The sequence below is a fragment of the Strix uralensis genome, chromosome 24, assembly GCF_047716275.1.
Source record: "Strix uralensis isolate ZFMK-TIS-50842 chromosome 24, bStrUra1, whole genome shotgun sequence".
NCBI classification, from domain to species: domain Eukaryota; kingdom Metazoa; phylum Chordata; class Aves; order Strigiformes; family Strigidae; genus Strix; species Strix uralensis.
The window spans coordinates 6,130,233-6,141,558 of record NC_133995.1 but is presented as its reverse complement, the minus strand read 5'-3'; the positions used below and the strand labels follow the sequence as shown (position 1 = coordinate 6,141,558).

The following is an 11,326-nucleotide window of genomic DNA, read 5'->3' as shown; positions in this document are numbered from 1 at the left end:
GCGCGTTGTGTCGTTATTCTACATACTTTAATAAACATTTAGATGGGGGTACAGAAGATTCCATGCACAATGGCTTCACCTCCTTGACAAAACTATTCTCATTGTGCCTTGCAGAATGAATTGGAAATAAATTCTCTCTCTCACACTGAAAAGCTTTTTTTCCCCCCCTTGTCACCGCTTCAAGCGTGACAGCTTTGAAGTGTGAGTAGCAGCTCCGCAGAGAGGGAGAACAAACCCTACTCTGGTGAACGTATTGTAACTTGTAATGGCTAAACACGTCTCTTCTGGTCCTCGGGTGTGGGGGGGGCGGGGGGCGAGCTCTTCTCCCTTGCCGCTCTATTTCGTTCCTAGGTCAGCAATTAAGCAGAGTTAGATAAGTCCAGTCTACTGGCATAGGGCAGTCTAACGCAAATTTGCAATTCTTTGTGTAACTAGATTGCTTTAGGCTTTAGTGCTCCCGGGGCCGGGGCGTGCTCGGGGTTTAGTCCCTTTTGCAGCTCGTTGTTAACTCGATCACCTCGTACTGTAACAGCCCCTCGCCGGGGGGGCCCTCACACGCTGCGGGGGGTCCGCCAGCACGGACACGCACCCATGGGCACCACGGCTCGGTCACAGACCAGCGCAGCAGCGACCGCAGACCCCTCGGCCCCGCGGCCTCCCGGTTCCCGCTCCCCGAGGACTCACCGCCGCTACGGGCCGGGTTGCGGGGCCATCAGATCGATGTCCGTCAGGTTCCGGGCGACCCAGACGCCAGCGGCGAACAGCCCCAAGTTCACCAGCAGATTCCTGGAAGAGAAACCGGCAGCGCTGGCTCCTGCTCCTGCTCCCGCTCCTGCCCGCCCCGCCCCGCCCCGCCCCGCAGCCCCGACCTGCGGAAGTCGTTCCGGTCAGTGGCGAAGCGGTAAGCGCTCCGCAACCACCCGCGTAGCCCCTGCGGTGCTGCTCCGGCCCCAGGCCCCCCTCCTCCTCCTCCTCCTCCTCCCGCCGCTGCCGCCGCCATGCTGCCGCCTCGCGCCGCGCCCGCCGCCGCGCGATGACGTCACTTCCGGTGCGCGGCGCCCTCGTGCAGCGGCTCCGCGTGTGTGACCGCGGCGGGGCGGCCTGGCCCGATGCGTGGCAGGCGGGGTGTGTACACTTGGGGGGTCCCCTTGCACACCTCGGCCCCGGCCGATTCCCCCCCCCCCCACACACACACCTCCGGGATCGGGGTCCCCGGGAACCCGGGGTGGCACAAGGGCGGCGCTCTCCGGGGTTGCTGCTGCTGGGAGGGGGATGATGGAAAATGGCAGAATGTCCGAGGCGCGGGAGGGGGCCGTGACCCCTCATCCTGTCTGACCCCTCCTCCAAACACTGAATTTTCCAGGTGCTGGACCCCGGAGCCGGGATGGTTGCCACCCGCCGTTGTGCCCCAAAGGACAGCGCTCAGCAGTAAGCACTGTGGTACCCCTGGGCAGGACACTGTTGCCGTGGTTTCATTTAGAAATGTCTCTCTTCTTTCCTCTGTCCTTCCCTGCCCAGGCCTGAGCCTTCACTCTGTTCCTTGTGCCCAACTCCTCCCTTCGGCTCCTTCCAGCTCTTTCACTCTGGTTTGAGGATCTCCCCCGCCATGACCCCACTGCCCTCAGCCCCCAGCAAGGCCTGGCCTTTCCCTAGCCCGCTCCGCTGCTCCCGGCAACCCCCTCTCAGCCTTTGTGGCTTTTTGGGAAAAAAAAGCTCTCGGGTACCCCAGGCATCGCTGCCTTCCCTGGGAGGTGCCTGTTTCCATCAGGAGGGGGCTTCCCCACAGCGAAACTCACTTCGTTAGAGCCGTTAAGCCTTGCATGTGTACCCGCTGCTGGGGCACCCTGCGCTGGCACTTACCTCAGTGCCCTGGTACTAACCTCACTGAAATTGTGGACATCCCTGCCTTGATTTCTGCGCTCTTTGATTATGTATTACTGTGCCCACGTGGTTCCACATCAAACAAGTCGGGATGGAGCAGCTGGGGTCACTGAGATGGCTGGTTACCGGCAGGACAGGGCGTATGCTGGGCAAGCTGGGACCAGATCGGTGCACCGAGACGGGGTCTCGACCCTGCACCAGTCCTTGTCTTCTGCGCCCGAGCTCTTGTGCCTGGAAAAAGCAGCTTGTAGGATTGAGATCTGCTAAAGTAACCTGGCCCGAGCAGAGGCGTTCACTGCAGAGCCCCAAACCTGGTGTGGTTTGCAGCTTTTGGGGTGTGCTGTGTGTCACCCCATGCTACGGGGACGGGCAGGTTCTTTTAAGGATCCTCTGTGAAATGAGAACTGGCCACAGCGTTGTAATTATAATGAGAACTTTATTATGTAAAGATTTTAGCAATCGGAGTAACTTATCCTTACACAGAATTTCTGGCAATTAGCATAGCTTTCCTGTTACTCCTATTTCCCTGCTCACTGCGAGCTAGTTACCCTCCTCTTTGGGGACACCCAGGTCACCAAGCCAGGCTCTGACGTGCACCAGCCGAGGAGCCGTGGGGTTACGAAGCCACTCGACTCCCCAGGGGGACATACTGCGACACTGGCCGTCCAGGCTACAGCCACATTTGTCCCTACTGTTATAAGTTGAGAAAACGAGACCAAAAGTTTCCAACCCAATCAGAATTTATTATAATTTCAGCAAGCAAAGTTAGCGAGCAAAAATCAGCGCTGGGCAGCCGGGGAGTCTCCGCTCCATCAACGGCGCCACTCTTCCCTTTTTACAGTCCCTTTTTATATACAGTCTTCTTCCCGGTTGATGTAGTTTCTTTCGGTATACTCTGCACATGTTCGTTTTGCTGCTAGGGGGTCGCAGGGATGGAGGTTCTCAATCTTCCTTATTCGATCCTCTCAATGTCTGGGTGGAGACTTGACCTGTGGGGGCTGATTAAGCAAGCCTAACGGCATCTGGGTGGAGACCAGACCTGTGGGGGCTGATTAAGCAGGCCTAACGGTATCTGGGTCTCACCCACCAAGAGGCCCCCAGCATATCCTGCCAAGCAAACAAGCACTTTATCCTGCTGACATTTTAGTGAACAAACCCACCCAATCTATCACACTACTGCTGTGTTCCTTTCCCAAATCCCAAAGAGCTAATTGATCCACCCAGTTAGTTAATTGATTTATAGCTATTAGAGACTATAATTAACTGACCAGCTGGAAAGCTGTGTGTTATCTGCCCGGTGGGAGCAGTGTTGAGAAGCAGCCAGCTCTGATGGGCCACGGGCTGCCCCGTCCCTGCGAACAGCACCGCTCGTTTGTTGTGTTTGAAGGATTTTACTCCACCTCAGATTTTGTGCTTTTCCTTTAATCTCTTCCTTTGCTCCCATTCAGCATCAGCGAGCTCACCCTGAGCCTCTCTCTTCCCCCTCATCTCCTCCCACATTCCTGCAAGGTCACAAGCTCGTCTTTGTGCTCCCTGTCGGTTAGGAGTTCGCATTGCTGGGCAGACCAGTTCGGACCAGCTGGTTATCAAAGCATTCCCAGCCCCCAGCAAAACCTCCCGCTGCTGTCAGACCCTCCCTGACACAACGCAGGTGTTCCTTAAGCATCGGGAAGATGATGCATCTCATCGTGGGGCTGGGCGAGATGTCTGTGCCTTGTACTAACTCATCTGGCCGGCGCTAACGAACTCCTGGGAGCTCCGTTCCCCGTGGGGATGCAGGGAATGGGGAGGAGATGCTGTAGGTGCCTGTTGTAGAGGCTCACAAAATTAGGTAGGTTACAAGCTCAAAGAAAATTAATTCTAGTCAAATACCATTTAATACGCTAAACATGACTAAACTACAGAGTCCAGATGCTGAGCGGAATCAAATACTACACAGCTGACTTAAGCTTAAGTTTTAGAAAGGAACTAACCCAAACGGTGTTTCATTCACCAGTCAAGATGAGGGCTCTAAACCTCGAGGAGTTCCCTCAAGCAGCCTCCCCACCCATGGGGAAAGTCCCCAACTGCAGACCCGCTGCTCCAAAGAGGACTGACTCAATTTGTCCTCCGACAGGACCCCGTTTATCCCCTAGTCGAATCTGGTCTGTGGTCAAAAATATGGTCGTGTTTGTCCTCACTGGCACAGGGGTTTGGCTTTTGGCCAAAGTGTGGTTCTAATAATAGCCAGTTGTGCAACCCTGTTGTGACCGAAATCAGCAGATGTTGTGGTTACCCATCAGCAGATTTGCCAGAACTAACAAGTATTTTTATATTTCACCAAAGTTTGCAAACGCTGTGGCTCGACAGTCTCCATCAGGGTGGGCACAACTGCCACAGTGCCTGGCAGCGCCTGCACCAGGAGATAGGTTGGACTGGCAGCGGGCTCGGGAGAGGGGGGAGAGGGTCCCCCCTTGCACGATGCTGTGTGCCCTGGGGGTGCAGAGCCCCCCCTTTGCATGGTTGCTGTGTGTTCTAGGGGTGCAGGCCCCCCCCCGCATGGTGGCAACAGGGCTGGACCAGGGGCTGCCACCAGAGACTGGTGTGGTGCAGAGTTTGCAGGTTTTGCATCCAATTCTGCTTTAAAACGGGCTTGCTGAGGGATCTTAGATAAGGGGAGGAATTTGGCTGGCCCTGGTTATCAGAGGCTGCTTTAAGAAGTGCTGCCTGTGGTCTGTGCAGCCTCCAGGAAGTGTGTGTGTGGGGGGGGGGTCTGTTGACCCCGATTGCGCTTCCCCTGCTAGCGAGTGTTTATCTTCAGCCGCTGAAATCAGTGTAAGGAGACGCTCTGCAAACAGGAGTAAAAGCTCCCAGAGGGAATCGCAGCTTGGCTTTCAAGGAAGGGAAATCCAAGTGCTCGGCAGGGCTCCAAGGGAGAGCTCCCGGGCTCGGGGGAGGAATTAGCACCTTGCTATTGGTTTGTGTTCAGCAAACGCAGGGGGTGGGGGAGATCCGGCAACCCCAGGGGTGAAGGGCTGCAGGGGGCTGGGCTGGGGTGCAGGAGTCTCTGCCATGCTCCTCGGTGCTTCATCTCTCCAGGCGGTCGAGCTGCTTTCCAGGGCCACCCAGGACTGATCTGCCCAGGTAAAACCCCAGTTTGGGGGTAAATGTGTTATTTCCTCGCTTTTCCTCTCCCTAGGTCCCTGCTGAGTGGTGCCTGTGCTGCCGTTAACTCCTGCCAGCCTGGGTCGAGGCTGCGAGTATTAACTGGTGGCACTGGGAGCCCAGTGCTCCGGCCGGGCTGGGATCGGCCAGTTTTGGGTCCAAGCATCCCCTGCTCGCTTATCCCTGGGATAAGCCCTGATTGCTGCGGCCTGGCGGTGAGGAAGCCCCAAAGGCTGCCCCGGGGAGCCTGGGCAATGCTGCACCCGCGGGGTCTGAGCCCTGAGCCCCTACGAGACCCCAAACTCTGCCCGTGGCAGGGACGCAGCCGGGAGCAGGGCTCGCAGCCCGCGGCAGTGCCGGGCTGGCCGGGTGTCGCAGAGGCTTAGACAATTAGACAGGGGCTACACTCGAAATGAGATTTATTTTAATCAGCATCGGTTTAGTACTCGGACTAACATTGGTAAACTACAGATTCAGAAGGCCAAGCGAAATTCATGCTGCGCAGCTGACGCGGAAATTCCTAAGTTTAGAATGATGACCCAAAAGTGTGCAGTCACTCACCTTAGAAGGGGAGGGCTCTCAACCTCGAGGAGTTACCTTGGGCCGCATCCTGACCCAAGGGGAGAGTCCCCGGCTGCGGAGCCGCTGCTCAGTTTGGCCTCCGGCGGTTTGTCCCCTCGTCAAACCTGATCTGTGCTCAGATATGGTCACATTACTCATTGACCGAGGGCCTCAATGTTCATAATGTGTAAGCGACTGTGATTATTATGCAGATGCGACGAGTTACCTTGTGTCATGCTCCAGCAGCTGAGGAGTTTCAGTTTTGTCAAGGCGGGTGCGCCTACCGCACTGGGGGCACCCGGCGGGCGCCTTGTCCCTGCTCCAGTGCCAGGGAGGAACAATGGCTCGGCTGGGATCCCGTGGGACAATAGCAGGGTGGTGCCCTGGGTGCTGTGACCCGTGGGGTTTGCACAGGGTGACTGGAACATGGCTGCGAGCAGGCGGAGGCTCAGCCAGGCGAGGGGAGCTGCTTTGGGCACAGTGCGGGGGTGCCAAGGGAGCAACCCCGGCATTGCCAGGACCTCTGTCCCCTCCTGGGCCAGGGAGCAGGTCTGTGTGACCCCCAGCTCACCCATCTCCTGCGGGTCCTCGCTGGTGGCAATGCCCCGTGGCCGAGGTGACCCAGCGCTCGGGGCTCAGCAGGGCTGGGGAGCACTGCAGGGGACACGGGACCGGCAGCCGTCCCATGCCGGTAGTGACGTCCTGTGGGACGTGCTCACCCACGCCTCTCCCTTTGCAGCTGGATGCTGACGCTCTGGGGGCCTTGTCGCTGGGACTGGGGCCAGGACGAGCTTTTGGCAAGATGTTCTCACAGAAGGGCTACGTGAGGGGCTTCCCCAGGGAAGTAGGTGGTTTTGTGACCCTCTTGCTGCCACGCAGCTGGGGCCGCCGGGGTGGTTGGGAGTGGAGGAGCTTTGTGGGGCAAGGATGGGTGCCCACTGCTCCATGGCTCGGGGTGCTGAGGAGCCAGGAGGGCATCGCCGTGGTCTGGGGAAGAACTGGGAATTGTCTGGGACCTCGACTAGGAGGGGAAGGTGGATGGTCTCCAGGCTTTCCATCCCTGCTCAGCATCCAGCTGGTCCAAGGGCACCAGAGGGTGTGATCCTGCGTTCATCTCCCTGTGCCCTCTCCGCAGCCCAGTCTCAGGCCGGCTGGACGTGCTCGCGGTCCCCAGGACGTCAGGGACCAGCTGCCCATGGAGAACCAGAGGAGAGGCTGGGGCCAATGGCGCCAGGTAAGGGGGCAGGGGCCAGGGCGAGCGGCTGTGCAGCAAGGGAAGATGGCACTGTTGGGGTTCACCTACAAACCCGGGGTAGCCAAAACTGGGGGCTTCCCCAGGAGCAGGAGAGGTGGAAAGCTGAGGGCCACAGTGGGGAGGGGGAACAGCGAGCTGCTGTCCTCACTGGCGGTGATTTGGCGTTGCAGCCCGGTTCCTGGGACCCCAGACCCTTCCCTGGCCCTGACAACTTCCAGGGGAATGAGGACGGGAGATGGGCGTCCTACAACTGTCCCCCGCTGTCCTGCTGGGACAATGGAGAAGGTGACCAAGGACCTGAGGACTTCAAAGAGAATGACTGGGACTCGGTGAGGGGGAGATAGGCTGGGACGGGGATTGCAGCTGTGTGGCTACTCCCAGCCTGCCACCATCCTCACCTGCAGCGATTTGCCATTGCAGTCTGGTCCCTGGGACCCCAGACCCTTCCCTGGCCCTGACAACTTCCACGGGAATGAGGAAGACGGAAGATGGGGAACCGGCGAGGACTGGAGATGGGGAACCGACGAGGATGGGGGATGGTGGATTGATGAGGATGGGGGATGGGGGACCGGCGAGGACGGGGAATGGGAAACCGGCGAGGACTGGAGATGGGGACCTGACAACTGTCCCCTGCCGTCTTGGGATGACAGAGACTACCAAGGACCTGAGGACTTCTTCGAAAAGGGCTGGAACCCGGTGAGGCGGTCGTGGGCCGGGGAGGTGGCAGCAGCTACCGGACTGAGGGCAAGGAGTGGGTGAAATGAGGCAGGGGCCGTTCCCTGCCCTGGTGACAAGGACAGTGCAAGGGACAGGTTTCCCTGCACGATGCTGGGAGCAGCAGCAGCCCAGCTTCTCTGCTCGGCAGTCACAGCATCCGCTGCCCTGCTCTGTGTCTAAACCCACCCCCGTCCCTGCAGGAGCAGCAGCAACCTGGCCCCAATGACCCTGCGTGGTCTGGATTCCCCAATGAGGAGCAGCGCCCATGCCGGGCCCCCGCCAGCTTGCTGAGGTGGGTGCCCATGCTGAGGGTGGGGGGTTCAGGGGGGACCGTGCAGCTGTGGGGTGGCGAGCGGGGACACCAGGGCCAGGCTCTGCGCTGGTGCACAGCCAAGGGGCAGCGTTGAACCTGGCCCTGTTCAGGGTGGGGGGATTGCACTGGAGACCCCTTCCAGCCTAAATCCCCCACCCTGGGACTGGCTTTGCTCCCGCAGGGGGAGAGGCAGCTTCCAGAGGAGCTACACGGCCTGGCAGAGTCACGGCCTGAGTGGGAAACGCTGGCAACAGCTTCACCATGGCTACCAAGAGTTAACCTTTGTCCAGCATTTCACATACCCCTGGGCCTCCAGAGGTTTGTCCTGTATGGGCTCCCTGGGGCTTCGCGGGGCCACATCCTGCTCAGCAGCATCTCCTCGGGCAGAGCAAGGAGTTGCTCCCGTTGTGTTTCTCGCTCCACAGGGGATCGGTCACGCTCCAGGCCCCTTCTTTCCCTCTCTGGGAAGAGGCGGTCGGTGCTGAAAGAAGTGCCACGGCGCCCTGATCCTCCCCAGCCACGTACTTCCTCCAAAGATGGTGCAGAGAGCAGGAAGCAGACAGCTCAGGTTGTGGGTTTTTACCCCCCACCATCCCAGCACCCAGCAGGGACCCGAGTTTGCAGGGTCTGAGCCCCGTGCAGTGCCACCGTAACCCCTAACCAGCGTGGTTTCCCCCAGGGTCTGCTGGCAGTGAGCACGAAGGCCCCGGAGCCCCCCAAACCGGCTGCCCCCCCTCAGAAGAGCACGGCTGCAGATCCCCAGGCTGCGACAGAGGGTGCAGAGCCAGAGCAGGCAGCAGGAGCAACGCCCGTAGGAGAGCAGGCAGGGATGCTTGCACCCCTGGAGGTGCCTGGGCCGGTGTAAAGTCTTCCTCCTCTGTCTCAACCAGCCCTTTCGCTCTTCACTTTGCTGTCTCTTTGCCAGGCACGGAAATTTTCCTGACTCTTCTCCAGGGATGCAAAGCCCTGTGCTTTCCTTTGGGTTTTAGCACCCTGTCTGTCCCGTCCCCCAGCTCTTCTCCCCAGGATGTGTAGCTGGGGACTGGTCACCCCACGGGGGGACCCGCTGGCCTCATGCCATCGCGTGTCCCCAGGTGAAATCGGGAGTGGGCAGCCATGGCCGGAGCCCCTCTGCTTTGGAAACAGAGCCAGCCACGCCGGAGAAGAGCTCTGCCAGCACGAGGGAACACCTTGAGGTACGAGCTAATGCATCTCCTCCTCCCACGGGGGAGGCAGGAGCTCGCAGCCCCCTGTACAAACCCTTTTTTTCCCCTTGCCTGGGTGATGCCCTCACCCTGGTCTCTGCAGCGCATTGGTGATGCTTTGCACAGGTAGAGCCGCGCAGCCAAAGTGTCCCCGAGGCTGACGGGGGCGGTGGGTCACATCCCCACGGGCCAGCAGCCCCCCCGGAGCCTGCTGAGAAGGTCTGTGTGGCAGCCGGCTCCACTGGAGAGGTGGGTGCTGAGCTCTGCCCGTGTTCCCGGAGCCAGCAGCGTCTGCTGAGTGGAGCTGGAGAAGCCGAGGCAGAAGCTGCCCGCGATGGGGTGGGTTTTGGCACGTGGGTGCTGTGTCCCCTACCCTGGGTGAGAGCCCCTCAATGCCACTGCTGCAGGCAGGGGCTGTGCTGCTTCCCCCCGCTCCTGTGCAGCCGCTGCCTTCTTCCCCCAACTCCTATCTCTCTCCCACAGCTTCTCGGTGACCTTCAGCCACCCGAAAACTTGCAGGTCCTGCCAGGAGCTACCCCGGAGCCTGATGCACAGCCCAGCAAGGCTTGCTCCGATATCTGCGCCGCGCCAGAGCCCTCACCAGGGACCCAGCACCCTCCTGGGTCTGGTGAGACAGAGCCGGTACGGGGTCAGGGTGCCTCCACTCCTCTGCACTCACCCTGAGGTGTCTCCGGGCAGGGCAGGTCCCCTGGGCTCAGGGATGCTGCCAGAGCCCAGGAGCAGCAGAGGGGGATCCCTCTGGCCTCCCCGTTTGCAGGATTAGGGGCTGGGGTTAAAGTGCTGCTTTGTCTGGAGGCAGAGCCCGTATCAGCCCCAGTGCCGGCTGTGCCGGAGATGCTGATAAACGGGAGATAACTGGGAGAAAGGCCAAAAAAATAACTAGAGCCTTGAGAGTGTGCTGGAGCGTGAATGACCCTGGGACTCAAGCTTTAACGAAGCAAACAAGAGCATTGCAGAGCAGCTTAATTACTGCCTAATGGGGAAGAGAAATCTGCTAGCGGGGCTCTCGCTGCCTGGGCTGGGGGCAGAGGGGGGAGCTGGGGGCAGGTCTTACACCTGAGGGAAGGGTGACAAACCAGCCCCCCGGGGAGCCAAAATCCCAGCGGTCCCCCTGTGAGGTGACCAGTTCCTGGCTAGTAACCAGTACTGGCAGCCCAGTTTAACCCCAACATTGCCTAGTCCCTCTTCCCTACAAAGCAGCTGACCCTTCCTCGCCTTTTCCACCCCCCAGGCTGCAGGCAGCCAGCAAGGGCTCCCAACACCCCCCCCAGCCAGCACCGACCTCCGCTCCGCCGCCGTCCTTGCCAGGAAGGAGGAGATCGAGCTGGTGAGTCCCGGCGGCCCCTGGCTGAGGCGTGTGGGGGCCTGGGACCGGCTGCAGGGTGGAGGGGCTCCCTCGAGGACCCTTTGAACCACGGGGGGAAAAGCGATGCTGGGGGATGAGGGATGTGAATTTTAGCATTTTTGGGGTTACTGGGGAGAAACCGCTCCTGGTGATGGTGGTTGCAGCGAAAGGTGTTTGTGGGCAAGAAGGGATTTGCAGGGGTTCAGATGCTCTCAGGGGGATTGTGGACCAGCCCCAGGGGAAGAAATAACCCTAGGGAGGGGCTGCACACTGCTGGGGGGGAAGTTTTGGGGTTCCCCGTGCCGACCCCGTGCCGCTCCCCTGCAGTCGTACCAGAAGTTCAGCCTGACCATCGCAGTGGTGGCCACAATGCTGCTGCAGAAGGAGCCCTCCATGGAGGCGGCGCTGGGGCTGGCGCTGAGGGCCAACCTCCGCCAAGGCCGCATTCATCTCCTCCAGGAGCTGGAGGACTTCATCAACAGCTACGACTCGGCCACCCTCAGGCCCTGAGGGGGGGCTGGGGCGAGTGGACGGACACCCCCTCTCACCAGCTGGGGTTGGGAGGGTGAGGGGGGGGCCTTAGAGCGCATCAGGGTGCTTGTGGTGGTGCTGAGCCCTCGGGTCAAGGTGGTACAGACATGCTGGTACCGTCCCACCATCTCTCTTGCAGGGGGGTGCTTAGTTTTAGCCCTGCCCAGACCTGTATGTGCAGTAAAATGGGGAGCTGGTTTTACTGGAGGGTGGTGGGAGGGGGAGCCCCAGCTCCTTGCTCCCTCTATTCCTGCCTCATAGGGATGCTCCCCAAAACCCTGGGGGTCATTCTTGGTTGTAAATTTAAAAATAAATCAGTTGTGATCTTTGCAGCACTTGCTCTGCTGTTGTTC

General features: G+C 59.8%; 2 protein-coding genes and 1 long non-coding RNA gene across 11 annotated transcripts; 1 reads left to right on the top strand and 2 right to left on the bottom strand.

Annotated features, from left to right (window-relative positions):
- Positions 1-5: 5 nt before the first annotated feature.
- On the bottom strand, positions 6-1,027 carry TOMM6 (translocase of outer mitochondrial membrane 6). The gene is made up of 3 exons (XM_074893859.1): positions 870-1,027; positions 685-786; positions 6-347 (listed from the first exon to the last, which is right to left on the bottom strand). Exons 1-2 carry the CDS (start codon positions 998-1,000, stop codon positions 690-692), a joined length of 228 nt encoding a protein of 75 aa, XP_074749960.1. The 5' UTR covers positions 1,001-1,027; the 3' UTR covers positions 6-347; positions 685-689.
- Positions 1,028-1,062: 35 nt separating this feature from the next.
- LOC141954392 (uncharacterized) lies at positions 1,063-11,305 on the top strand. Of its 9 annotated transcripts, none has more exons than XM_074893845.1 (15): positions 1,080-1,125; positions 1,364-1,428; positions 6,326-6,430; positions 6,722-6,820; positions 7,012-7,170; positions 7,262-7,537; positions 7,759-7,850; positions 8,053-8,189; positions 8,297-8,439; positions 8,551-8,718; positions 8,966-9,067; positions 9,203-9,415; positions 9,560-9,718; positions 10,329-10,424; positions 10,770-11,305. In XM_074893845.1, the coding sequence occupies exons 1-15, from the start codon at positions 1,110-1,112 to the stop codon at positions 10,950-10,952; spliced, it is 2,013 nt and encodes a 670-aa protein (XP_074749946.1). In that variant the 5' UTR covers positions 1,080-1,109; the 3' UTR covers positions 10,953-11,305. The 9 variants fall into 9 exon arrangements, with proteins under 9 accessions (XP_074749948.1, XP_074749946.1, XP_074749950.1 ...); XM_074893849.1 differs by lacking the exons at positions 1,080-1,125; positions 1,364-1,428 and adding exons at positions 4,590-4,695; positions 4,960-5,004; XM_074893847.1 differs by lacking the exon at positions 6,326-6,430 and having other exon boundaries at positions 1,063-1,125.
- On the bottom strand, positions 2,604-5,813 carry LOC141954395 (uncharacterized). Its single transcript, XR_012632172.1, has 2 exons — positions 5,587-5,813; positions 2,604-2,879 (listed from the first exon to the last, which is right to left on the bottom strand). It is a non-coding gene; the product is annotated as an uncharacterized LOC141954395 (long non-coding RNA).
- Positions 11,306-11,326: the final 21 nt, after the last annotated feature.